The sequence below is a fragment of the Haliaeetus albicilla genome, chromosome 29 (genome assembly GCF_947461875.1).
Source record: "Haliaeetus albicilla chromosome 29, bHalAlb1.1, whole genome shotgun sequence".
Classification (NCBI taxonomy): Eukaryota; Metazoa; Chordata; class Aves; order Accipitriformes; family Accipitridae; genus Haliaeetus; species Haliaeetus albicilla.
Window position 1 is genome coordinate 2241720 of NC_091511.1, and position 23117 is coordinate 2264836.

General features: G+C 57.4%; 2 protein-coding genes and 1 long non-coding RNA gene across 4 annotated transcripts; 2 read left to right on the top strand and 1 right to left on the bottom strand.

Moving 5' to 3' along the window:
- Window positions 1-2758: 2758 nt before the first annotated feature.
- LOC138682692 (ADP-ribosylhydrolase ARH1-like) lies at window positions 2759-7280 on the bottom strand. Of its 2 annotated transcripts, XM_069773984.1 has the most exons (8): window positions 7207-7280; window positions 6910-7133; window positions 5825-5923; window positions 5645-5750; window positions 4506-4585; window positions 4249-4432; window positions 3856-4000; window positions 3272-3542 (listed from the first exon to the last, which is right to left on the bottom strand). In XM_069773984.1, the coding sequence occupies exons 1-8, from the start codon at window positions 7215-7217 to the stop codon at window positions 3411-3413; spliced, it is 981 nt and encodes a 326-aa protein (XP_069630085.1). In that variant the 5' UTR covers window positions 7218-7280; the 3' UTR covers window positions 3272-3410. The 2 variants fall into 2 exon arrangements, with proteins under 2 accessions (XP_069630083.1, XP_069630085.1); XM_069773982.1 differs by lacking the exon at window positions 3856-4000 and having other exon boundaries at window positions 2759-3542; window positions 7207-7268.
- A 2696-nt stretch (window positions 7281-9976) lies between these two features.
- Window positions 9977-19515, top strand: LOC138682591 (uncharacterized). The gene is made up of 8 exons (XM_069773849.1): window positions 9977-10057; window positions 11416-11798; window positions 11891-14993; window positions 16394-16453; window positions 16931-17002; window positions 17463-17534; window positions 17735-17806; window positions 19418-19515. The coding sequence occupies exons 3-8, from the start codon at window positions 14741-14743 to the stop codon at window positions 19513-19515; spliced, it is 627 nt and encodes a 208-aa protein (XP_069629950.1). The 5' UTR covers window positions 9977-10057; window positions 11416-11798; window positions 11891-14740.
- A 124-nt stretch (window positions 19516-19639) lies between these two features.
- On the top strand, window positions 19640-21066 carry LOC138682694 (uncharacterized). Its single transcript, XR_011322690.1, has 2 exons — window positions 19640-20472; window positions 20659-21066. It is a non-coding gene; the product is annotated as an uncharacterized lncRNA (long non-coding RNA).
- The last annotated feature ends 2051 nt before the right edge of the window (window positions 21067-23117 follow it).

Here is a 23117-nt window from a genome sequence, read left to right on the forward strand (position 1 = left end):
GTTGTCAGTGAAAAACAGGATGACTTAAAAGCTGACGTGGACAGGGGGTATTCAGACAATGTCCCTTGCCAAGCGGGTTCCCAGAGTCTCCCTTTCCACTGACACCTGACTTAAGACACAGGGTTGCTGTGGTGCTGAAACAGCAATGGCCGGGTGAAAGGATGACCTGTCCCGCAGCAAAATGTTGCTGGGAGCCTTTTGCAGGATGGGGGATCTGCTCAGGGCCCATCACCTGGGTCCAGCCAGGGAGGCAGGACTGGCGGGGAGACACACATCCCCCACCACACCCACCCACACACAGTGTGGCGAGGCATGGCCATGCTCACTGACCTTCCTCTCCTGTCCCATTGCAGATGTCACCAACCTTGCGGCAACCTGCAGAGCTGCTGCAGGCAGGAGTCACTGCTGCCCTGGCCCTTGTGCTCTCTCCAGCTGGTGCAGGACAGGAGCAGAGCTGAAGAATACTGTCATCAGAGCCTGCCATACCTGGAGGATGCCCAGGCCACCTTGTGAGAGGCGGCCACAAGGTTCATCGGTGAGCCACAGCCCCCCGGGTCCCTCTTTTGGCAGCCTGGCCCCAGTCCCAGCCCCTGCACTGGCAGCCAGGAGCAGCCTGGGGCTGCCAGAGCCCCGGCTGTCCGGTGCAGGGCCTTGGCCTCCCTCTCCCACCCCTAGCCATGCAGGTGGGCTTGGTGACCACCTTGCTCAGCCCCACCGCCCTCGGCTACTGGTCTTCCCTGGGGTCAGCCCTGATGAGGGGGAGGAGGCCGTGCAGCCGAGGCAGCAGGGCTGGGGGCTGTGCTGCTGGGAGTGTGCTGGGGAGTGGGAGGTCTGATGACGCTCTGTGCCTAGGGCTCGCCATACGGAGGTCCCCCTGAGTGATCAAAGCAAGAAGAAGCTGTCTGAGATCTTGTCATGGTTTAAGCCTACCCTGCAACAAAGCACCATAGGGCCACTCGCTCACTCCTCCTCCCACCCCAGTGGGATGGGGAGGAGAAAATATTTAGAAAAGCTCGTGGGTCAAGACAAGGACAGGGAGGGATCACTCATGAATTATGGCCACAGGCAAAAAACAGACTCAACTTGGGGAAAAAACAAAATCGATTTAATTTACTACCAATCAAAACAAAACAAGGATAATGTGAAGTAAAACCAGATCTTAAAACACCTTCCCCCCACCCCTCCCTCCTTCCCTGCTCAACTCCACTCATTGCACTTGGGGTGGCGAAACCTGGATTCCCATCGCCTCTTAGGCCCATTACCCTTGAGGTGGCTAACCATTGGGGCCCACCAACCCTTGGGCTAATCACCTTTTAGGTTGTTATCCCTGGGGTCCCAGTGCCCTGGGGTCCATCACCCTTGGTATGGTTCACCTCAGGGGATCTCACCCTTGGGGTTGTTAACCCTGGGGACCCAACACCATTTTGGCCTATCATTTTTGGCACGGTTAACCCTGTAGGCCCATCATCTCAGTGGCCCATCACCCATGGGCTGATTAACACTGAGGGCTTATCACCCCTACGGCCCGTTATCCTGTGGGTGGTTAACACTTGTGACCATCACCCTTGCGACCATCACCCTTGCGGTGGTTAACCCTGGGGGTCCATCATCCTTGTTGTCGTTAATCTTGGGGACCCACCAATGCATGGACCCATCACCGTTGGCCTAGTTAACCCCCGAGTTCCCATCACCTCTCATGTGATGATGGCCTCATCACCCTTAAGATGGTAAACGCCAGGTGGCCATCACCCCTTGGAGTGGTTAACCCTGGGAACCCATCATCCCTTGGGCCCATCACCCTTGGGGTGGTTAACTCTTGGGGCCCATCAGCCAGGGCACTCCTCACCCTTGGGGTGGTTTACTTTGGGGCACAGCACACACAGGGTGTTTAACCCTGGAGGCCCACCATCATGGGGGCCTATCGCCCGAGGGGTGGTGCAACTTGCTTCCCAATCACCTCTCGGGCCTATTACCCTTTGGGTTGTCAACCCCCACCAACCCCGGGGGCTCATCACCCTTGGAGTGGTTAACCCTGGGGGCCCATCCCATCTTTGGCCCATCAGCCTTGCGGGGGTTAACCCTGGGGACCCACCACCCCTTGGGCCCATCACGCTCAAGGTGGTTAACCCCCAGGGCCAACATCCCGGGGGACAACCACCCTTTGAAGCGGTTAACACTGGGGCACATAACCCTTGGGGTGTTTAACTCTGTGTTCCCATCACTCACAGGGCCAACATCCCGGGGGACAACCACCCTTTGAAGTGGTTAACACTGGGGCCCATCACCCTTGGAGTGGTTAACCCAGGGGGCCCATCAGTGGGGGGCCCATCACTTTTTGCCTTGAAGGACCTTGGGCTGTGGTTCCTGCTAAGGTCACCGTAAGTAGCAACATGTGATGGCGGCCATCACCATCCTGGGTGGCCCTCGGAGGGCTGTGGCAGTATGGTTGTGTGCTTCTTCCTCTCCATTCAGCACTGACAAGCCCACCCTTTGAACGCTGGGTCCAAGTCCTGGGCTACTGGTACAAGAGAGACGGAGTGACTGTGAGAGAGTCCAGTAAAGGGCCGCTGAGATGCTCCATGGCCGGGAGCCTCTTGGAGGGGCTCTGTGAGCCAGAACGGTTCAGCCTGGAGAAGATTTGGCTGTAGGGGGTCCTCCCCGGGTGGGATCTCAGCAATGGCAGTGACAGGACAAGAGGCGCAGGGCACAAACCTAGACACAGAGTGACCTGGGAGGACACTTTTTTACTGTGGGGGTGACTGAGGCTCCTCAGGGAAGTTCTGGGGTGTCTAACTGTGGAGGGATAAAAGGCCACCTGGATGTGGCTATGGTGGTCTCTGTGGGGCTTGCCTGAGGCCCCCAGCACCCCTTGAAGGGCCCCGCTTCCCCCCAGGGTCTCCCAGGGGCCCTCCCGAGCACCCCAGGACCCCGTGAAGGTCCCAGCTGACCCCCAGGGACTCTCCCAAGCCCCCCCAAGACCCCGCGAAGGTCCCAGCTGACCCCCAGGGACCCTCCTGAGCTCCCCAGCACCCCACGAAGGGCCCTGCTGACCCCCAGAGACCCTCCCAAGCTGCTCCAGGATCCCGTGAAGGTCTCTGCTGCACCCTGGGGACCCACAGGGGCTTTCCTGGGAGGGGGACAGCAGGTGACACCAGGGACACAGGGGGGCTCAGCGTTTCCCCCAGGCCAGCGCGTGGAGGCGGTGGGCAGCATCGCGCAGCCGCCCACGGTACTCAAGGCAGCAGTGCAGCCCAGGGGGGATGGGCGCCAGCCCCCCCCGCAGCCCCCAGCACCCAGCGGCGATGGTCCCCGTCGAATCGCTGTCCCCACCATGCAGCACCGCCCTGGCACACAGGTCCCCCCAGCACCCACCGGCTGCCAGCAGGGCCTCCAGGGCCACCATGGGTGCGTCATGGCCGCTGCGCCCTGGCCACCCCTCCAGTGCCCAGCCCAGGTACGCAGCATCCCGCTCGGCTGGTGACGGAAGGGACGGCACCTGTGGTGGGCCATGACCCTCCAGAAGCCCCCGGGATTCCAGGTACCTGCAGGGACACGGGACACTGAGGTCACTGGGAACACTGGAGTCATTGAGGACACGCGGACACTGGGGTCACTGGGGATTGTGGGGTCTCCAGGAACACGGGGATATTGGGGTCAGCAGGGACGTTGGTGTCATTGGGGAAATTGAGGTCATTGGTGTCACCGGTGACAATGGGGTAATCAGTGGCGCTGGGGGTCACTGGGCTGTGGCTTTCATGCAGCCCCTGTGACAGCAGGTACCTGTGGGGACACTGGGGACAATCAGGACACCCAGGGGCACCGTGGCAGTGGATGCAGCGGGGACACCAGTAATACCAGGGAAACCAAGAGCACCAGGGACACCGAGGTCAGTGGGGGTGTGGGGTGGCCCTGGGCCACATTCCCATGGCTGAGGACAGCAGCACCGGTTGGGACACTGGGGACACTGGGAGCAGCAGGGACGGGATGCGCACCGGTGGCCCTGCAGACAGAGTGGCCACCAGGGTCAGCAGTGACACCAGTGACAGTGGGGCAAGGGACACTGGGGACATCCAGGCACTGGGGCAGAGCAGCGACACCAGTGGCACCAGTGCGGTGCGCCTCCAGGACTGGGAGAGAGCCTTGCAGGCACTAGTGACACCAGTGAGCCCCTGAGCCCCTCCCAGTATCCTCACCAGCCACTCCCAGTGCTCCCAGTGACCCTACAGAACCCTCCCAGTACCCCCTCACCGGTGCCAGGCATCCCCAAAGAAGGGCCAGGCGGCAGCGTTGTCCCCCACGGCAACCCCAGCACCCTCCACGTAGTCCCATGCGAGGGGCAGGACCCGCAGCAGCTCGGCCCCCCAGCGCTCTGGGGGCTCCCCCCGAGCCCCCAGCGCCCCAAAGAGGGCCACCGCTAGTGCTCCGAGGTACCCTGTGGGGACAGGGATTTCAGGGGGGGCTTCAGTGTCCCCTCCTCCCCTGTCCCCCCCCTGCCTGGCACCCACCGGTGGGGTGGTGGTGGGTCATGCGTCCACTCTCGATGCTCACCCGGATCAGCGTCGGCAGCTCCCGGGCGTGTGGGTACCTGCATTGGCATCAGCCCTGTCCCCGTCCTCCCCTGTCCCCTCCCTGTCCCCGTGTCCCTAGCCTTGTCCCTATCCCCATCCCACCACCCTTGTCCTTGCTGTCCTTGACCCCGCCGTCCCCATGCCCCCGGCCCCCCACCTCCATATCCCCCTCTCTGCTCTGTGACCCCTATGTCCCTTCCTCTCTATCGCTGTCCCCATGTTCTCTCTCCCATAGGGCCCCCTGCCCCAGCTCAGACATCCACGGACCCCCATGCCCACTGTCCCCCGCCTCCCAGTGCCAGCACCACCATATGCCCAATCCCCAGTCCTTGTCCCCTCCAGGTCCAACACCCCCATGTCCCCATCCCCCTCTGTGTCCCCATTCCCCCACCTCTTACACCCCCATGTCCCTGTTACCCCATCCTCATCACCTCATGCCCCCCTCCCTCCAGCTCTGACACCCTCATGTCCCTGTCCCCCAAGCTCTGGCACCCCCATGTCTCCATCCCCATGTCCCCCCATCCCGCCTTGTCCCTCTTTCCCCATGTCCCCATCCCCCCCCAGGTCTGACAGCCTTGTGTTCCCATCCCAGTCCCCTCCATCTCCCTGTCCCTTCCAGCTCTGACACCCCCACGTCTCCATCCCTGACTCCCCTATGGCCCGGACACCCCGTTACCTGACAGCCCCACGTCCCCATCCGCACTACGTCCCCATCCCTCCGTCTCTGGCACTCCAGTGTCCTGTCCCCCTGTGCCCCCCACCCCCCATGTCTCCACCCCCCCAGCTCTGACATCCCCATGTCCCCATTGCCCCAGCTCTGACACCCCGGTGCCCCTGTTCCTGTCCCCTCTGTGTCCCTGTCCCCGACACCCCCATGTCCCCATTCCCCCCTCTCTGACACTCCCATTCCCCCATCCCATCCATGTCCCCATCCCTCCAGCTCTGCCACCCCCCTGTCCCCACCCCCATCCTGCCCCTGTCCCCCCAGCTCTGATACCTCCGTCCCCCCCATCCCCACGTGTGCCCCCGTGTCCCCATCCCCGCGCTGCTGTCCTTTCCCGTGTCCCTGTCCCCACCTGAGGCCGATGGCCAGGCTACGCATGGCGGCCCCGCAGCCAGTGCCGGTGGGGTTGAAGGGGATGCGATAGCCCTCAGGCTCCCCAGGCCGCAGCTGCGAGGTGCCTGGGGGGGGGGGTCAGTGGTGTGAGACCCCCTGACACCCCCTGACTCCCCCCAGACCCTCAGACCCCACTCACCCAGGATGCTGGTGGGCCCCGGCTTGCGGCCCTCCATGTCGCCCATGGCGGCCACGTAGCGGCGAGCCAGCTCCTGCAGGAGGGGTTCCCCCTCCAGGCCTGGGGGGGGGGTTAGTGAGGACCCCCCTGGGCCACCCAAACTGGAGGGGAGGGAGAGGCCCCATGCACCCCCCAAATCGAAGGGGAAGAGGAAGACCCCCAGTGCCCCACCCCCAAACGGTGGGGAAAGGGAACACCGCTCCGTGGAAAACCCGAAACTGAAGGGGAAGGAGGACGCCCCCCATGGACCCCCAGAAGTGGAGGGAAAAGGGGACACCCCCAGAACTAGAGGGAAAGGGTGACATCCCCCGTGCACCCCCACAACAGGAGGGGAAGTGGGACAACATCCATGAACACCCCAAAACTCAGGAGAAATGGGGAATCCTCCTGAGCACCCCCAATTGGGTGGGAAAGGGGCAACCCCTTCTGGGCCCCCCAAATTGGGAGGGGGAAGTGGGCCCCCTCAGCACTCAATACGGGAGGAAAGGGGACATAAATTCCCACAAACTGTGGGGAAAAATGGGAGCCCCCCCCGCGGGGAAATGGGGACACCCCAATTTTTGGGGGGGAGAAATAGGGAACCTCACTGGAGCCCCTAAAAGGGGGGCAGAATTAGGATGCCCCCAAACCCCCTCCAGGGCTGGCCAGGGCCCCCCAAAAGCCCCTCCCAGGGACCCTCCAGTCTGGGTCCGGGGTATAACAGGAACCTGCAACCCCCCCCAGAAACCCCCCTAAGCAGCTCAGAGGTATAACGGGGACGCCCAAACCTCCCCAGGGTCCCCCCCCATACAGCCCAGAAGTATAACAGGGACCCCCAACACTACCCCCGGACCCCCACCATGCAGCCCAAGGTTTATAACAGGGACCTCCAACCCCCCCCCAGGGAACCGGCATGCAGCCCAGGGGTATAACAGGGACAGCCCCCCCCCCCGCCCCCGCCGAACACTCGCTCCACTGTGGGCCTGGGGTACAATGGGGACGCCCTCTCCTGGGGACCCTCCCCTGTGTCTGTGGGGTGCAGTGGAGACTCCCCCCCCCCCCCCCACCTGTGGCCAGGCCCTCGGCGGTCGCGAGGTGGAGGACAGTGTCATCGCTGACGGGCCACTCAGGGGGCTCGAGGGTGATGGCCTCCAGCCCCCCCAGCTCAGCCAGCTCGGCGTGGATCTGGGATCCCGAGGTGCAGTACTCCCAGCGGCCCCCCCGGTACCCAAGCGCATCCCCCACCCCACTGAGCACCATGGCTGCTTCGTAGGCTTCCACCGAGGGCACCCTGGGAGAAACAGTGGGGTTTCAGGGGGGTGCCAGCGGTGGGGGGTATGCCGCGAACCCCCGCGGACACTCACGTCTCCTCCATCGCGGCAGCAGCTGGGGATGCCCATCAGGTTTGGGGCACGGGGCCAGCGCTGGCCAGGGGCCCTTAAGGAGGATGAGGACACCCTGGGGACTGGGGACTGGGGGGGGGGCGGGATGGGGTGCTGTCCCCATGGGGACGGGGATGAGGGATGCCAGGACCTCTCTCCTTAGGGGGTGGCAGGGAGGGGAAAGGCTCCAGGGGGGCCCAAAAGACACTGAGAAGGGACTGGGGGGCTCCGGGGGGCACCCAGAGGGGCATGGAGGGGGGCTGTACCCAAAGAGGGCTGGGGATAACCCAAAGGGCACGGAGGAGCCTGGGGGAGGGGGGGCACCCTGAGGGGGGACTGGGGGACATCCAAGAGGGAGACAGGGGACACCCAAAGGGACCTGAGGGGTGCCCCAAAGGGACCTGAGGGGTGCCCCAAAGGGGCACGGAGGCACGTGGGAGGCATCCAAAGGGGCACACGGGCACATGGGGAGCACCCAGAAGGGCTGGCGGGGTACCCAAAGGGGATGTCCAGAGGGGACAGAGGCCTCTGAAGGATTTGGGGCACAGAGGGATGGGTTTTAGCAAGCCGCAGGGGAAGGCAGTGACAGGGAGAAAAGGAGTATCTCCAAGGAAAAATGCCTCTGCCAAATATTTTGCCATATTTATCTCACTGGGACAGGGCAAAAAACATAGCCCCAAGCCATATTTGGGGGTGAAATGCCCCAAAACTGCTATCACCTGGGTCCTGCCCGGATGGGGCAGCGATATGGAGCCCTGCTCTGACACCTGGCGTCAGCTCTGACTTAAAACTGCTGGGGTTTGCTGTTGAAAAATAGTAAAATTAATGTTCGGTGGTGGGCAGCGAGCAGTTAAAAGATCGTCCTTAAATTTCAGAGCTTTAATTACAAGTCAAACAGCAAAGCCTCAGTGCAGGCCCCATGCCAGTCCCAGAAGAGTGCAACTCCTGGCTCCCCAGCACCAGGTTTTCATCCTTATTTTTGGCCCAAATTCTGCCAAACAAGACACAGATCTTGGATCTGTTGGTAAAAATCCTGTTGGGGATGAGGGGGGGGCAACAGGTGGTTGGTAGTAAAATAGGTGAAAAATCAGGTTTAAAATTCATTGTCAATTTGGAAAAAAATATTTTAAAAAATTGGTGTACAGACAGTAACAACTTTTTGGATGTATTTTTATTTGAACATATAGAAACTGAAGTTGTACATAAAGTAAGTAACAAAACTTTTGGATGTATTTTTTTTGGACGTACAGAAATCGAGGTTTCATCCTGCCATGTTCCAAAGACTGTGTTCAGGCCCTAAACAGGAAGCTATGGACTGTGTGGTCCAAGGTCAGGAAGGGGGCAGGGGACCCCCAGACCCCTCGGGTCAGGTCTAGGACAGGGGCAGGACAACTGCAAACCCTGCAGGTCATGGACCAGACAGGGACAGGGCACCCCAAACCCCACAGGTTGGTGGGCCAGGACCGGTGCAGGGAAAGCCCAAACCCCGTGGGTCACAGCCATGACAGGGGTAGAGAGCCCCAAACCCCATGAGTCAGTGCCAGGACAGGGGCAAGAAACCCCAAACCACACAGGTCAGGGCCAGGACTGGGGCAGGACACCCCCAAACCACACGGGTGGGTGATGGCCATGACGGGGCACGGCACCAAGAAACCCCATTGGGGAGGGTCGGAACAAGGGCCAAGAACCCCCAAACCCCACGGGTAACGGCCCAGAGAGTGGATCAGGTCCAGAACAGGAGCAGGGCACCCCCGAGCCAAGTTGCTTTTGGGAAGGGAGTGGGCCAGGAAACCCCGAACCTCAAGGTTCAGGGCCAGGACAGGGGCAAGGATCCCCCAAACACCGCAGATCAGGGCCAGGACAGGGGTAGGGTGCCCCCAAACTGCACTCGTAGTGGCCAAGACAGGGGTGAAGAACCCCACACCTCGCCCGTCAGGGCCACAACAGGGACGAGGCAGCTTGAAATCCCCGCGGGCCACGGCCAGGGCGGGGCAGGGAACCCCAAACCTCAGGGATCGCAGCCCATACAGGGGCCAGGCACCCCCAAAAGACTGGACCGGGGCCAGGACAGAGGCAAAGCACCCCCAAACCTGCGGATCAGGGTGTGGTGGGCTGACACACCTGGGAAGGCGTTTTTAAGATTTGGCTTTATTCCTCAGGACCCTGCTCTGATTCGGTTGGCGCTAGATTACATTCATTTCCCCAGGTCGAGTCCGTTTTGCCCGCGACGGTAACTGCTGAGCGGTCTCCCTGTCCTCCTCTCGACCCACGAGCACCTTCGTTCTATTTTCTCTCCCCCTTCCAGCTGAGGGGGGGCAGTGACATGGCGGCTCTGGGGGGCCCCTGGCGTCCTGCCAGGGTCAGCCCACCGCAGCCCCCCCGCCCCTCCATCCCTTTCCCGCTCTGTCCTGCTCCGGCCCCTCTCCGGCCAGCCCACCGCCCTGTCCCCCCTCTCTCTGCCGCTCTGTCCCTCCTTCGTCTTCTCCTCCTCCTCCTCCTCCTCTTCTTCTTCTTCCTCCTCCTCCCCCGGGGAGGCGGCCATGGGGCCTGCGGGGGGCGGGGCCGGGCCGGGGATGGTGTCCCTGCAGGGTCAGGCAGCAGGAAGGCGCGCCCCGGGGCATGCTGGGAGCTGTAGTCCTGGGGCCTGCGGGGCTGCCGGGGGCGCCGGTGGTTCCCGGGGCATGCTGGGAGCTGTAGTCCTGGGGCCTGCGGGGCTGCCGGGGGCGCCGGTGGTTCCCGGGGCATGCTGGGAGCTGTAGTCCTGGGGCCTGCGGGGCTGCCGGGCGGCCATGTTGGCCTCTGCAGTCTCTGCTCCGGCTGCGGCCCGGCTGAGGTGAGGGCTGGGGCTGCCCGTGAGGCGAGCGAGGCCCTTGGGCGGGCGCGGGGGTGTCTCCTGCCCGCGGCCCGCTCCCCGCTCGGCTGGAGCCGGGCCCGGCCGGGGCAGCCCCGGCAGGGACCCGGGAGCTGGGGAGGGGAAGGAGCCGGAGACAGAGCCCCCCCCCCGGGCACAGGCAGCGGGCGCCCCGACTGCCAGAGCCCCCCTGAGGCCTGTCCCGCAGCTCCAGGCCGCCCCACGGCCTGTCCTGGCAGCAGCGAGCCGGGCCTCGGGTGCCCTCGGGCCTCGGTTAAGGCGGGGGCGGGGAAGGAGTGGTACCGAAATCCGGAATAAGACTCCTGAACAGCAAGGAGAAGTTAAGAAGCGGGCACTCCTTTATTGCAGCGCTGGGCACGCGGGGGATCGCTCCACCTATCGTGTGCACCTGGCTAGTCTAACTGTGCAGGTTAAATACACACCTGTTATACATAGTCACTAAACTTCTGGAAAATGCTATACATAATCATTAACTTTCTGATAAATCATTCGCATATATAAATGTCTCTTCACACAGGCGCAGTGAAGGTCTCTGGTGGTCTTCAGGAGCCCTCCGGTGGTCTTCTGTAGTCTTCCTCACTTGTCCGCCTCTTGACCTCTCTTGGGTGATTCTGCGCGGTACGATTCTCACCATCACCTATACTAGTTTACATAAAAATGTGTAGCGCTCGCCGCATATCAAGGTGCCACGATTAGATCACTGATCAGCCCCAGACCAGGGAAAGAGACAGATAACACACACAGTGTGAGCGCCAACTTCCGCCTTTTATTGCGCAGTCAATTCCTTTTATACTAACAAGGGTAGGCGGGATTACAGACAGATCATAAGGCTGCGACTAACCCTCTAACTTTCCGTGACATCGCGAGATCTTCCGAACGCCGAACCCTACAAAAATGCATACTATGTCTGTTCTTAAATTTATCCTTTTCTAATAATTGGTCCTTCAGTCACACCATCTTCTTAATATTCTTATGTTAAAACAATCATTGGTTAATCTCACTTAACTCTACTGATTGGAATCCCTGAAAATTAGATGGAGGTGGGAAGGGTGAGGGGTCTCCAGGCAGCAAATTGGTGTCCATAACGGTTTCTTTGGTTTCTTAAAACAAAACACTACAAATCCACAAACCTTTGTCAAAGTTTCTGTGGTCAACTGATTTTAGACAATACTTGAATTCTTATGGTTACACATAGTGCATTTTCTAAAGTTCCTAAGTTCCTATGACTACATTTCAAACTTAACACTCCCATACCTATGCTTCACAATTTTCTACTTCTTAATTAAATTTTAATTTCTTTATCAAAATATTTGCAACAGGAGAGGTGTCTGCAGGAGCTCCTGCAGCAGGAGGGACTCCAGCCTGGGGCCGGCTGCAGGAACCGACGCTGCTGCTGCTTTCCCTCTCCCAGAGGCCACACTGAGGGCTCGGGTGTCCGTTGACTGCATCTGGCTGAGGTGGGCGTGGGCTGTCTCTGGCTGTGTTTTCCTGGCAGCGGGTGGACGCTTGCTGCCTTTGGCGAGGAGCTGCTGCGGCTGAAGCCAAAGAGATCAGAAGAAGGTGAAGCAGCTGGAGAATGAGGACGGCCGTCCCTCTGTCTCTCTCCAGCTGCAAGCAAGAGAGAGCCGACCTCTGCGGGGCAGGAGGGATCCCTCTGCGTAGTCCTCGGCAGACCAGATCACCAACGTGCACCGTGGGCTCTGTATATGCAATGGCAAATATAGGGCGGCCCTGTAGTGGGTGGCTGTGTATCTAGGAAGCCTCATGTTGTCAGACACCAATGCGTTCTCTTAGGTGGAGGACAGGCAAGTGACTGGAGCTGCAGAAGGGGAAGGCAGGAAAGGACACACAGACAGAGAAGGAAGTGCCAGAACTGTAAAGTTTGCCTGGTAATGCAGAGAGTCAGAGCTCCGGTGAGTCCCAGGCCCTTGGGGCCATGTCACCCCTCTTCTGTGCCCCTCAGTACCTCCCTGCCCCCTCCCCTTTCTCTCTGTGTAATTCTTTCTCACTTCCCTGTACCTCTTCCCCTGTCTCTATTTTTGTGTCCTGCTCCCTGTCCCTCTCTTTTCTCCAGGCCCCTCTTTCTCTTTTGCTCTACTTGTCCCTTTTGGTTCCTTGCTGCCCCTCTCTCCTCCTCCCTGCCCCTCTGGTTTTTTTCTTCCTCTCTCTCTGCCCTGCAGCCCATTGCTGTTGTTGTCTTCTCTGACTCTTTGTCCAGATCTGCATCGCGCTCTGATTTTCACAGTCTCTCTGGCCTGTTCCTTGTCCTTTGTCTCTCTCTGCTTGTATGTCTCGCTCTGTGTCCTTATCTGCCTGCCCCACCCCCCCGTCCTTCTGCTTCTCTTTCTTTCTCTCTGTCGCTCTGTCCTGCTCATCCCTGTCTTTTTTCATTCTCTATGCCACTGTCCCTGTCCTTCTTCCTGTCCATCTCTTATCGCTCTGTCCCTCTCTGCTGCTCCCTGACACTTTGGGGTTTTTCCCCTTCCTCCACCTCCCTGCCGGGCTCCTGATACCTCTTTTGCTTTCTCCATCCTTCCGTGCTGCTCACCGTCCCTGTCTTTCTCTTTGTTGTCGTTCTTGTCTGTCACTCTGGCCTGCTCCCTGCCCCAGTTGTTTCTCACTATATCCTTCTGTCCTGCCCCCTGCCCCTACTCTTATTTGCTCCCTCTCCATCTTGCTGCCCACCCCAGGCTTTTTTTGCAATCTCTGTCCTGCCCCCAGTCCTTATTTTTCTTTCTCTCTCCTGCCCCCCCCTCCTTTCTGCCTCTCTTCCTCTTTCCCTGATGCTTCTTTTTCCATCTCTGTCCAGACCCCTGTCCCTTTTTTTGCTCTTGCTGTCCCTCTGTCCTTTTTCTTGCCCCCATCTTTTCTGTCTTTCTGTCCCGTTCCCTGGCCCATCCTTTCTCACTATATCCCCGTCTGTCCCTTCTTTCCCCTCTCTCTTGCGCAGTATTTTTCTTTTCTCCATCTCTCTGTCCTGCTGCCCATCATGGTTGGTTTTTCCTCCCGTGCTGTCCTGCTCCCTGTTCCATTTTTCTGTCCCTGTCACTCTGGCCTGCCCCCTTTGTCTATTTTTTACTTCCTCCATCTCAGTCCTGCAGCACATCACTATTTGTTGCCTCTTCCACCCCTTTGTCCTGCTCCCTGCCCCTGTCCTTGTCTCTCTTTCCTTTTGTTCTGCCGCCCATCTTTCCCCCCTTCTGCTCCATCTCTCTGTCCCGCTCCCTACTCCTCTCATTCTCTCTCTGGTTCTCTGTTCTTCTCCCCGAGTCTTCCCCCTGCTCTCTACCTTTGTGTCCTGCTCCCTCTTCAGGGTTTGCCCTCTCTTAGTCACTCTCTCCTGCTCCCTGTCACTCTTGTTTCTCACTCCATCTCTGTCCTGCAGCCCAATGCTCTTTTTTCCTTCTCCATCTCTCTGTCCTGCTGCCCAACCCCGGCTTTTTTGCCTCCGTGTCCTGCTCCCTGTCTCTTTTTTTTGGCCTGTCTTTCTCTTTGTCCTTCCTCCCTGTCCCTTTTTTCTCTCTCTGTATCGCCTTGTCCTGCTCCCTGTCCCTGCCTTTCTCTGATGATCCATGTATGTACTGCTCCCTGTTACCGTCTTGCCCTGCCCCCCACCCTTCTTCTTGTCTTTTTCTTCTCTCTATCCCTCTGTCCCTGCTGCTTCTCTCTCCACCTCTGTCCTGCTCCCTGCCCCCATCTGTTCTGTCTTTATTTCTCTGTCCTGCTGCCTGTCCCATCCTTTCTTGCTATACACCACTGTCCAGCTGGCTCTCCCTTTTATTTGTCCTCTCTTCCTCTTTCCTGCTTCTCAGCCCTCTTGTCCTCTTCCCCTGTCTCTGTCCTCCAGCCCATTGCTGGTTCTCCCCCCTTCTCAGTCTCTTTGTCCAAATCTGACCCTCTCTTTATTTCTCAGTCCCTTTGTCTTTCTCCCTGTCCTTCGTTTTCTCTCTTCATCTGTACGTCCTACTTCCTGTTCCTGTCTGTCTCCCCTTCCTTCTTCCTCTTTCTGTCCCCATCTCTCTGTCCTGCTCCTCACCCCTACTTTGTCTTCCTCCTCCTCTCTGCAGGGCACCTCGTCCCTGTTTGATTTCTCCATCTCTCTAGCCTTTCTTTCTCGGCTCCTCAGTCTTCTCCCTCATCTTAGTGTTCTCCTTCTAGTCCTTTGTCCTCCCCATCAGCTTAAACTGAATGACCAGGTGTCCCTGTGCTCTGGTATTTCCTTAGCATTGCCCTAGGGAAGATCTGTGGTTTTAGGGCTAGGGATCATTAGGAGCTGGTCTCCTTGTGTAGGTGGCAGAGCTAGGTGTAGTTAAAAGCAGAGGTTGTTCTCAGCTGGTGCTCTCTGCCTCTTGCTCAAACAGCAGGCTGCGTGCCTTCACTTGAAGGAAGGTTTCTTGTTCTGCGCTTCTTGCTCCTCGGGACGCTGCACAGGAGTTGGTGGCAAGTAAAAGCACTTGCAGTTGGCTTTTTTATGCAGTCTTCCTATGGAGCTCTTGGTCTTGACCGATTTCTGGGAAGCAAGACCTGAGTGCCTGTGTGCTCCTAGACGCTGTGCTGCCTCCCCAGATAGGTCCACCCTCCTCCACTGCTGCTTCTTCCACACTCATGTAGAACCAGGAGATGCCATAGTGTGCCGATTCAGTAATGCCCTGGCAGCGGGGCTGCGCTGGGGAGGCCTGGTGGAGGGGGTGGCCGACAGGCTGTGAGGTCACAGAGCCCCGCTTTGACATGCTGTGCTGTGCCAGCTGCGGGCAACACTGCGGCAGCAGCGGCGGCAGCAGCAGCAGCGGCAGCAGCATGGTGCGAGCCTGGGGGGCCGTGGTCCTCGCCTGCCTCCTCCTGCTGGCCCTGCAAGCCTGGGACGCCCAGGCTGCTCCAAGGCGAGCGCAGGGAGCAGGTAGGCAGGCGGGCAGGGGGCCAGCACCCAGCTCCGAGCAGGGCAGCGTGGCATCCACCGCACCTCAGCGGGGCAGCAGTGGGGCCAGGGCTAGGGCTGGGTCTGGGAGAGCAGCTGGGCCAGGCTGAGCGAGCCAGGCAGGCACCCTGTGGGGAGGCATAGAGGGGCTGCAGCTGCTTCGGGGGCATTTTCTGGGCGAGCAGGGGAGCTGGGAGCGGTCGTGCAGGGTAAGAAACCCGGCGCTGAGTCCCTGCCGCCCGGCCCAGTCTGTCCCCTGTATGTGTGTTGGGCCGGCGGTGGTGAGTAATTGGTGCTGCAGGAGCCAGGTGACAGCCCGTGGCAGCGCTTCTCCCTGGGCTGGCTGCAGCCGTGCCCAGAGCTGTGGGTCTGGCCTTCAGCCTCGGGGACGTCCCGGAGGGGCGTGCTCAGGACTTGTCCGCTCGGGAAAATGGGAGCATTTCTGCTCTAGTCCTGCAGCCCTGCTCCCCTTGGATGACCCGCAGGTCCCCAGCCCGGAGGAACACGCAGGGGTAGTGCTGGCGCAGCCTTTCACAGGCTCTTGTCCCCAAGAAGCGTGGGCGATCGCTTTTTCCTCCAGTTCGTTGGTGTTGGCTTCCTCAGCCAGTTTAACAGAGTGATTCGATGGAATTTGTTACAATGAAATCTGTGACTTAAAGATTCGAAAATGGCAAGGATTGCCTGAAACTTGCAGCAGGGTTGCACACAGGTGGAGGTTAAATCAAATCACACATGGGCACAGACGGAGAAGACGGTTCTGAACCACACACAGACAGGCGAAATAGTTCCGAACCAAACTCCAAATGCACACGCACAGATACAACAGTTCTGAACCAAATTTTACCGCCCCCCCCGAGGTTAACCTATGATTAAAATTTCCCTTTCATGAGTTTCATGAATTACTCGCATTTATGTGCCAGCATTCGTCAATGGACGGTCAGTAAAGCTCACGCAATCGGGCCCTTAAGTCCTCGCGAAACCGTTGACGGACGACAATCTTTCAGTCCTCGCAAAATCTACCCTGGGCGGCGTCCCAGCTCAGGGGAGATGCTGGGTCACACAGCCCGCTGCAGTCCCAGAGAGCTCCAAAGGTCTCGCCTTGGATCGCTGTTTATAGGGTCTCGAGATGATTGGCTTTGGTCATTATTTTACATTCTGGCCACAATTTGTGCTGAGTCGTTCTGATACGTAGTTCGGGCAGCAGATGGCCCAGGGGTGGCCAGGGGCTGCCTGGTGCCCTAAAGGCGCTGCACTTACAACCAAGATAACAGCACAATAGGGGGGTTTCCCAAAGCATCCATGGTTTATCCTGAGGTCTCAGAGTGGCTCAGGGGGCAGCACCACCACACACCTGTGTTTGATTACCTGTTTGGTTCCCGCAGTCCATGTTGATCAAGATGCTCGGTGGAATTCTGTTCCTGAGGTTGGGGGAAATCCCAGAGGTAAGAAGTATTCAGTCTTCATTTGTTATTGGCCTTTTGTATTTTTTAATATTTGGTTTGTTATTTCTTAATGTTTTGTTGTGGTAGTTCAGCCTTCCAGGCTGAAGGCTCTTCTCTGTAAGAAGGCCAGCAGGCTCTTCTCTGTAAGAATCGTGAATGATCATTTTTTTCCTCTGGGGCTACATGCTCCCACTTTAGTGTGGGCTTCCTTTTGTGTGTGTGTGAGAGGTCTGGCGAGAAGGCCCTGAGAGGCCGTATGTTTGTCCATCTGGTCCTTGAGGGGTGTTGCACATGGGCTGGAGACAGAGGTTTGAAAGCTGCCAGGTCCCAGCCAGGTCCCTCTGCAGCTTTGGACATCTCAGCCCGCGTCTGGGTTCCGTGTTGTTGCCTGACCCCCTTCCAGTCCCTGCGGGTCACTAAGGAAGAGGTAGATCACAACGTGCGATGGGAATGTTTTTCATCTCTGCTTGGTTACAGCTGTCCGTGGAGACAGGGGCTACTTGACTTCTCAACTTGAGCCTGTCCGTGAGCCTTGGGGCGATCCCACAGGTAAGGCCCTTCAGTGAATGAGCATTTACATTTTAATTTTCTGTTCCTGTGAAATTTAGCTTACTACTTTCTTGGCTGATGCTCAGGCACGCAGAAGAGCAGAGAGGGAATGGGTCTGGCTCAGTGATGTGCCCCAGGGCGCTCTGCCTTGCTAAACTGTCTTTGACAGCCTCTCCGCCCCTGCACTGCTTCTAGGGCTGGCCGCAAAGCCAGCGGGCACGTCGGGGTTGAGCTTTGGAGCTGGTGTGAGCTCCAGGGAGTCCTGTCTCCTGACAGTTCCATGCCTGGTTAGTGGCCACTGCAGGCACCTGGTAAATGTTTGCAAGATGCTCCTGAGTGGAAGGGAGAGAGGAGTGCTCTGGAGTAATCCTGTGTTTGAATTGCATTCACTGTCATTCAGATCTGAAGAAGTATGTTGAAGTATTTCACGGGAGCTGCTCTGTCCTATGTTCATTTACAGATGTGGCTGCAGGCGATGGTTATCCAGCTTCCTGGCTGGGTTCCAGGGCTGACCCACAGGCAGGTCGCATGGGTACGTCATGGCTTTTCACTTCTTTGAGAGCTGCCAGCTCAAAGTCCGAATGTCAGCCAGGTGCCTCTGCAGGTGTGAGAATACAGACCTGCATGTGCGTGCCGTGACATTACGTGATCCCCTTGCACGTTCTGCTACTCGGTTATGACGATGTGGATCAGAACACGTGATGGTAACCTCTCGTGGGTGTTTGGTTGCAGATGTGGCCGGATGGAGGGCTTTTCCAGCTCCTGGGCTGAATCCTGGGCTGAATCCCAGCTGGCATCCCAGGGGTGAGTAGTCAGTCTTTATTGACTTGACAGAATAAGCGCTCATTTTCCATATTTTATTCATGTGACATTTACCTTCATACTTCCTGTTAATGTCCTCAAAGACAAAAGCATAAAGCTAAAATAGGGAACTATTCCCAGAAGATATCTGCAGTTCCAAAGGAAATCCCAAAAGACTTGGAGAAAGCAGCACCTGTTTAATGTATTTCACTCTGTTAACCGTACAGCTTGGGAAGCTGAGGTTTTAGATTCATGTGTGGACGTGGTGCAGCCTGCACAGCAGGAAGGGATCAGTCAGAGCCTCGCTGCAGTGGCACTCGATTTCATGCCTTGCCTGGGCTGATGAGCCACAGAGATGGCCCAGCACAGCGTCTGCTACCCATTGTGGTTCTGGCTGAGTCCCAGAGGCAGCTGCTGCCCCAGTTGTACCATTGCTGGTCAGAGCTGCTTTGTGCAGATGCTGGTATCCAGATGTCAGGAACCAGTGTGTGCTGAATTTGTGTTCAAAATTTGTGTTCAACACAGCCCAGTTTGCGGCTGGGCAAGTTCAAAGCAGGAATGATGTCCCAAGAAATCTTGGCCGCCCTTTCCTAATGTTGGAATTCAGGTGCAGACGCTGATTCTGCAGGCATTTGTTTGTGATTGACATTCAGCCTGCAGACTGACAGCTGTGGTAGGATGAGTGTGACTGTTGATGCTGCTCCCGGAGCATGTGAGGCACGTGCGGAGGAGCTAATTGCTCATGAGCCATGAGAGGGCCAGCACCCTGCCAGTCGCTGGAGGGGAGAGGGCCCTTGGCTTGTGGAGCCGATGCGCAGGCAGATTTCAATCGCTGGGACCAGCAGGCTTTGCCTGGGCTGCAGGCAGGATTGATCCTCCGGCCGGGACTGGAGCAGCCCAGGCTTCACAGCCTGGTCCAGCCCCTTTGCTCTCCCTGATGTCTGAGGACTCTCAGTGACACCTTGGAGTCAGGGGTGGGTCGCAGCCGGACACCCAGCTTGAGGCCGGACACCTCACTTGAAGGTGGCCTTAAGTGGATCGTTCAGTTAATTCAGTCTTGGGTGGTTTAGCTCTCCATTTCTAGTTGTGTTTCAGAAAACTTGGCTGTGGTTTTCCTCTTGTTTTGGGGGACTTCACTGCCACTTGTGAAAGTGCCCAGAACATGGTTGCAAGAGCTTGGGGTGCAGTCCACCATGTGTGTCTGTTCCCCTTCCTGTGTGCTGGAGTTGGCATGGTGGGATGTGCTTCTCAGAAGGCCTCTTTCCCCAGCTGAGCTGGCTGCGGCTTTTTCCCATCCTCTTTGAAGGAAGCAATTTAGCATCATCTTGCAGTTTGCCAAAAATGCAGTACATGTAATGTGAACAAGAAGATCACATGTGCAATTTCCCGTTTTCCCAGCAGGTCAGGTTTTGCTGTCTGTATCGGTAGAGTGAAAAGTGTCATGTGCTTAATTTTTTCTCTGTGAACGTCACATTCTTTGGACTAGATGCACTCCCAAAAGCCCAGGCTTTGTTTCTAAGCTTTATTAATGTATTTGGAGACTATTGCCTCGTGAAGATATCGTCTTCCTGATGAGGAATGGTTGCTGCTAATTGTCCCGCTTTCTTTCTACAGAGACCAACCGTGAGACTGTGCAGAAGGAGGCCTTTCAGAAGGGAAGCAGGCACACTGTGCCAGTCTCCGATGAAGAAAGAGACTGGCATGCCAGGTAATTGCTGTCCTGTGGTCATCCGGTGTCACCAGTCAGAATCACTGTGTGCCTGCAGGCTCTTCCCCCGCAGCCTGCTCTTGCACATCATGTCAGCAGCCAAACCTGGAAGTGTCAGTGCAGAGAAGGTGTTGTCAAAGAAGCCAGGAGTGGCTCTCTGAGGACGACTGTCGTCTCTGGTGTGTGGAGGTTATTGCCAGCAGCGTGCCAGAGAGATGCTCGTAGACCTCTCTGGACGTGGTTAGAGATTGCTCACCTCCTGCCGCACCCAGTTCCCAGGAATTTAGGAACTTTGCCCTTTTGGGCAAGAGGCCATTTGAGGGCTACAACCCAGCCCTGCACCACACCCTCCCGGGGCCAGCCTTCCCGCAATGTGTGCATCGGGGCCGGGGGTGACAAGCAGGTGGCACTGCAGGAGCCAGGCAATAGCCCGTGGGCTGGATCCCATCTTTCAGCCTCTGGGACGTCCTGAAGGGGAGTGCTCAGGAGATGTCCACTTGGGAAAACAGGAGCATTTCTGCTCTACCCCTGCAGTGCCGTTCGTTGTTCGTTGGTTGAACTGCAGGTCCCCAGCACACAGCCCTGGCCTGCAGCCCGGAGGAACAGACAGGTAGTGCTGGTGCAACTGCTCGCTGGCATGTGGGCTCTTCTCCCTGAGAAGTTTAAGTGATCCTTCCTGTCCTCTGGCGCTAAGACACCGGAGCCAGAGGCACCAGCCACTGAAAAACAAATCTCTTGGGCATGTGAAGCACACTGTGAGACTATCCATAGCGCAGAGCACAGTAATGTGTGGCGTTGTCTTTTCTCCTGCAGGGGCAGATGCTGGGAGAAGGTCTGAGGCTGCTGGTCACGAATTGCTGCGCAAGTACTATATCCCAGTGTCCGCAGTAGCCTTGGCTGTGGTGCTGTCTGGGCTAGTTGGATCTTGCATAGTCATTTCACGGCTGAGGAAGAGAGACCCGTGAGTTGGCTTTTCCCCAGAGTTAGTTATTGCTGCAGTTGGCAATGGGGTATTTGCAGTTAGAGTATCCTGGAGTGCCAAGGCAGCTGCTGGCAGTACTCTGCTGAGATTTCTGCTGTAAGATTTTTTTACCTGGCCTCTTAATTCATATCAATGAGTAGTCTTTTCTGAAACCCATTTCTACAGAAGGAGCCAGGGAGATGAAGCAGCACTGGGACAAGCTGATACCGACTCTGCCTGGAAAAGTGAAGATCCAACTAGAGATAAAGGCAAAGCAGAGTCAGGAGAAGGAACAAGAAAAGTTGAGGTTGCTCAAGAAAATGGGACTTTCAACAACAGCTCCAGCCCATCACCACGGCCTTTTGTGGCAGAGCTCATGCAGCTGTACAGGAGCGCGAGCGCAGACCCGTCACCTCTGCCCGCTTGTCCCAGCTGCTCTTTCACCGACGATACCTCTTCACTGGAGACTTCGATTTCTCTCGACTCACCTCAGCCTAACCCCTTCTGGTGTCCCTGTCACCAGTTCCAACAGGGATACTGTACCTCAGAAGATGAGTCTTTTTAGAGTAAATAAAAAAAACATTTTGGCCAAAAGCAGTGCATCCTTGGCTGTTTTGGCCGTTTCCGTCGGGGTATAATGCACAGAGCTGGGACCAGCGCTGGATCTGTGAGAGAAGCTGTCAGAGACCTGCGCTCCAGTGAGGGACCCCTTTGTCCCAGCATCAGCCTGGTTTCCCAGCTGGGGCTGTCAAGAAGGCTTTCACCCACCAGAATGGGGACGTGCTGGTGGGACGTGAGGTGCGAAGGGTTATCCTTGAGCTGACTGGGGATGCTGCCCTGAATGAGGATGGACTGGGCAGAGAGGGAAGGGGGTGCTGGAAAGGATGGCCAACCAGCGCTGAGCGCATCAAGGAGGGCTGACGGGGTGGCAGAGGCTGCGGGGCTGGAGCAGCGTTGGGACGATAAATGAGCGGAAAGCTGGAGTGGGGCTGGGTGGGAGAAGGAGTGGAAGGAATGTGATATTGGTAACCAGGCTGGCATTAAAAATGGAACAGAGTATAACGAAATATTAATAGTACTGTAAAAAGAAATGGGTTAAGCTTTGCAGACTGTCAGCAAAGGGGAGGAACACCTTTGGAGTACATCTAAAGTCACGCTGGCCAAATACAGCAGATCCCATTAAGGCTGACGTGGAGGCCTGACTCGCGAGGGTCTTCTTTGACCATGTCAGATGACGCACAGGACAGACCTCAAACCCAGTCTTATCACAATTCTGCTCTGCAGTTGCAACTGAAGGGTACAGCAGCCAGGCAGAATATCGTTCTAGGCTGCCTTGCTGGGCAGTACGAGCACCTCCTCCCAGCGTTCCTCCCCCTGTGCAGAGCAACCCATGGCCAGCCCCGGGGAAGCCCACCACGCCGGGATGTATGATTTTTTTCAAAAGAATCCAGGCACTGAGCAGTCTTGCAGGGAGCCATAAGTGGGAGACAAGTCCTGAAAACCGGGGGCGTGCAAGCGGTGCCCATGCTGGAGAAAAGGCAAAGGGGGAGAACAAGGTTCGGGTGTCTCCTGAGAGGGCCTGACTCCGTCCCCTCAGGGTGTGGGTGCTGGGGTGGGGGGGGAGAGCTGCGGGTGGCACTCCCTGATGCAGGGATGGTTTTTGTCGGTGTGGCTCAAAGGAGCGATTGGTCAAAGAGCTGTGCTCCCCCACGTGCTCTCCATCTGGCCTCCTGAGTTCTGTTCAGTGGGACAGCTTGTCCCAACGGGTCAGCGAGAGCCTCCAGGCAGCAGCACTAGCGAGCCTCGGAGAGTGAACGTGGGCGAGCGGAAAAGAAATTGCGCGCAAATGTGAAGGGTGGCCGAGAAGGGGGAGCAAAGCCATGACACTGGGAAAACTGGATTACGGCCGTCCCAGAGAAAGAGAGGCTCCAGAGTGCATTGATTTGCAATGGCTTTGCAAGGTTCCTTTGTTTCTGCTGAAACCAAGGAAATGTTGCAGCCCCAGGATATTCGCTCATTTGGAGATGCTAACAAAGTGAGAAAGAAATTTCCTGGCAATGTCAGACCTCCTGTGAGATCACCAGTAGTGCGCAGGACCCACTAACATGCAGAATTGTTCCTCCGGGTGTGGATGGCAAGAGAAACGCAAATGCCGCAGACGCTAAGGATTTCCAGAAGTACTGCACAGAAGGTGCCGTGGTGGTCTTGGGCTCCGTGCTGCTTGGCATGGTCTTGTGTTGCGTGGTCCATCTGTGGAGGAAGGGAAGACGGTGAGTTGAGGGGAGTGTTTTTTGCCAAACTTGTGTATTAGATGGCTGAGATGTATTAGACATGAAGCATTTAGAGGTAAGGTATTCTGGAGTGCTGAGTTATTTACTGGCCAGACTCAACTGAGTCGGTTTCTACTGTATCATGTTTCAACTGACCTCTCAATTCACGGGCATTCTTTTCTGAAACGCCTTCTTCCTGTGGGAACTGTTAGTTAAAAGTGACCCTGCCTGGACAAGAGCAGACCCAGTGACGGACGTAGGCAGAGCAAGGTCAGAAAGTAAAACCAGCAAGGGATGAGAGGGCCATAGAAAGTGAGACCTGCAAGAGTGCCATCTCCCTACCATGCCCAGTTTTGGTCCCCTCGGTCTGCAGGG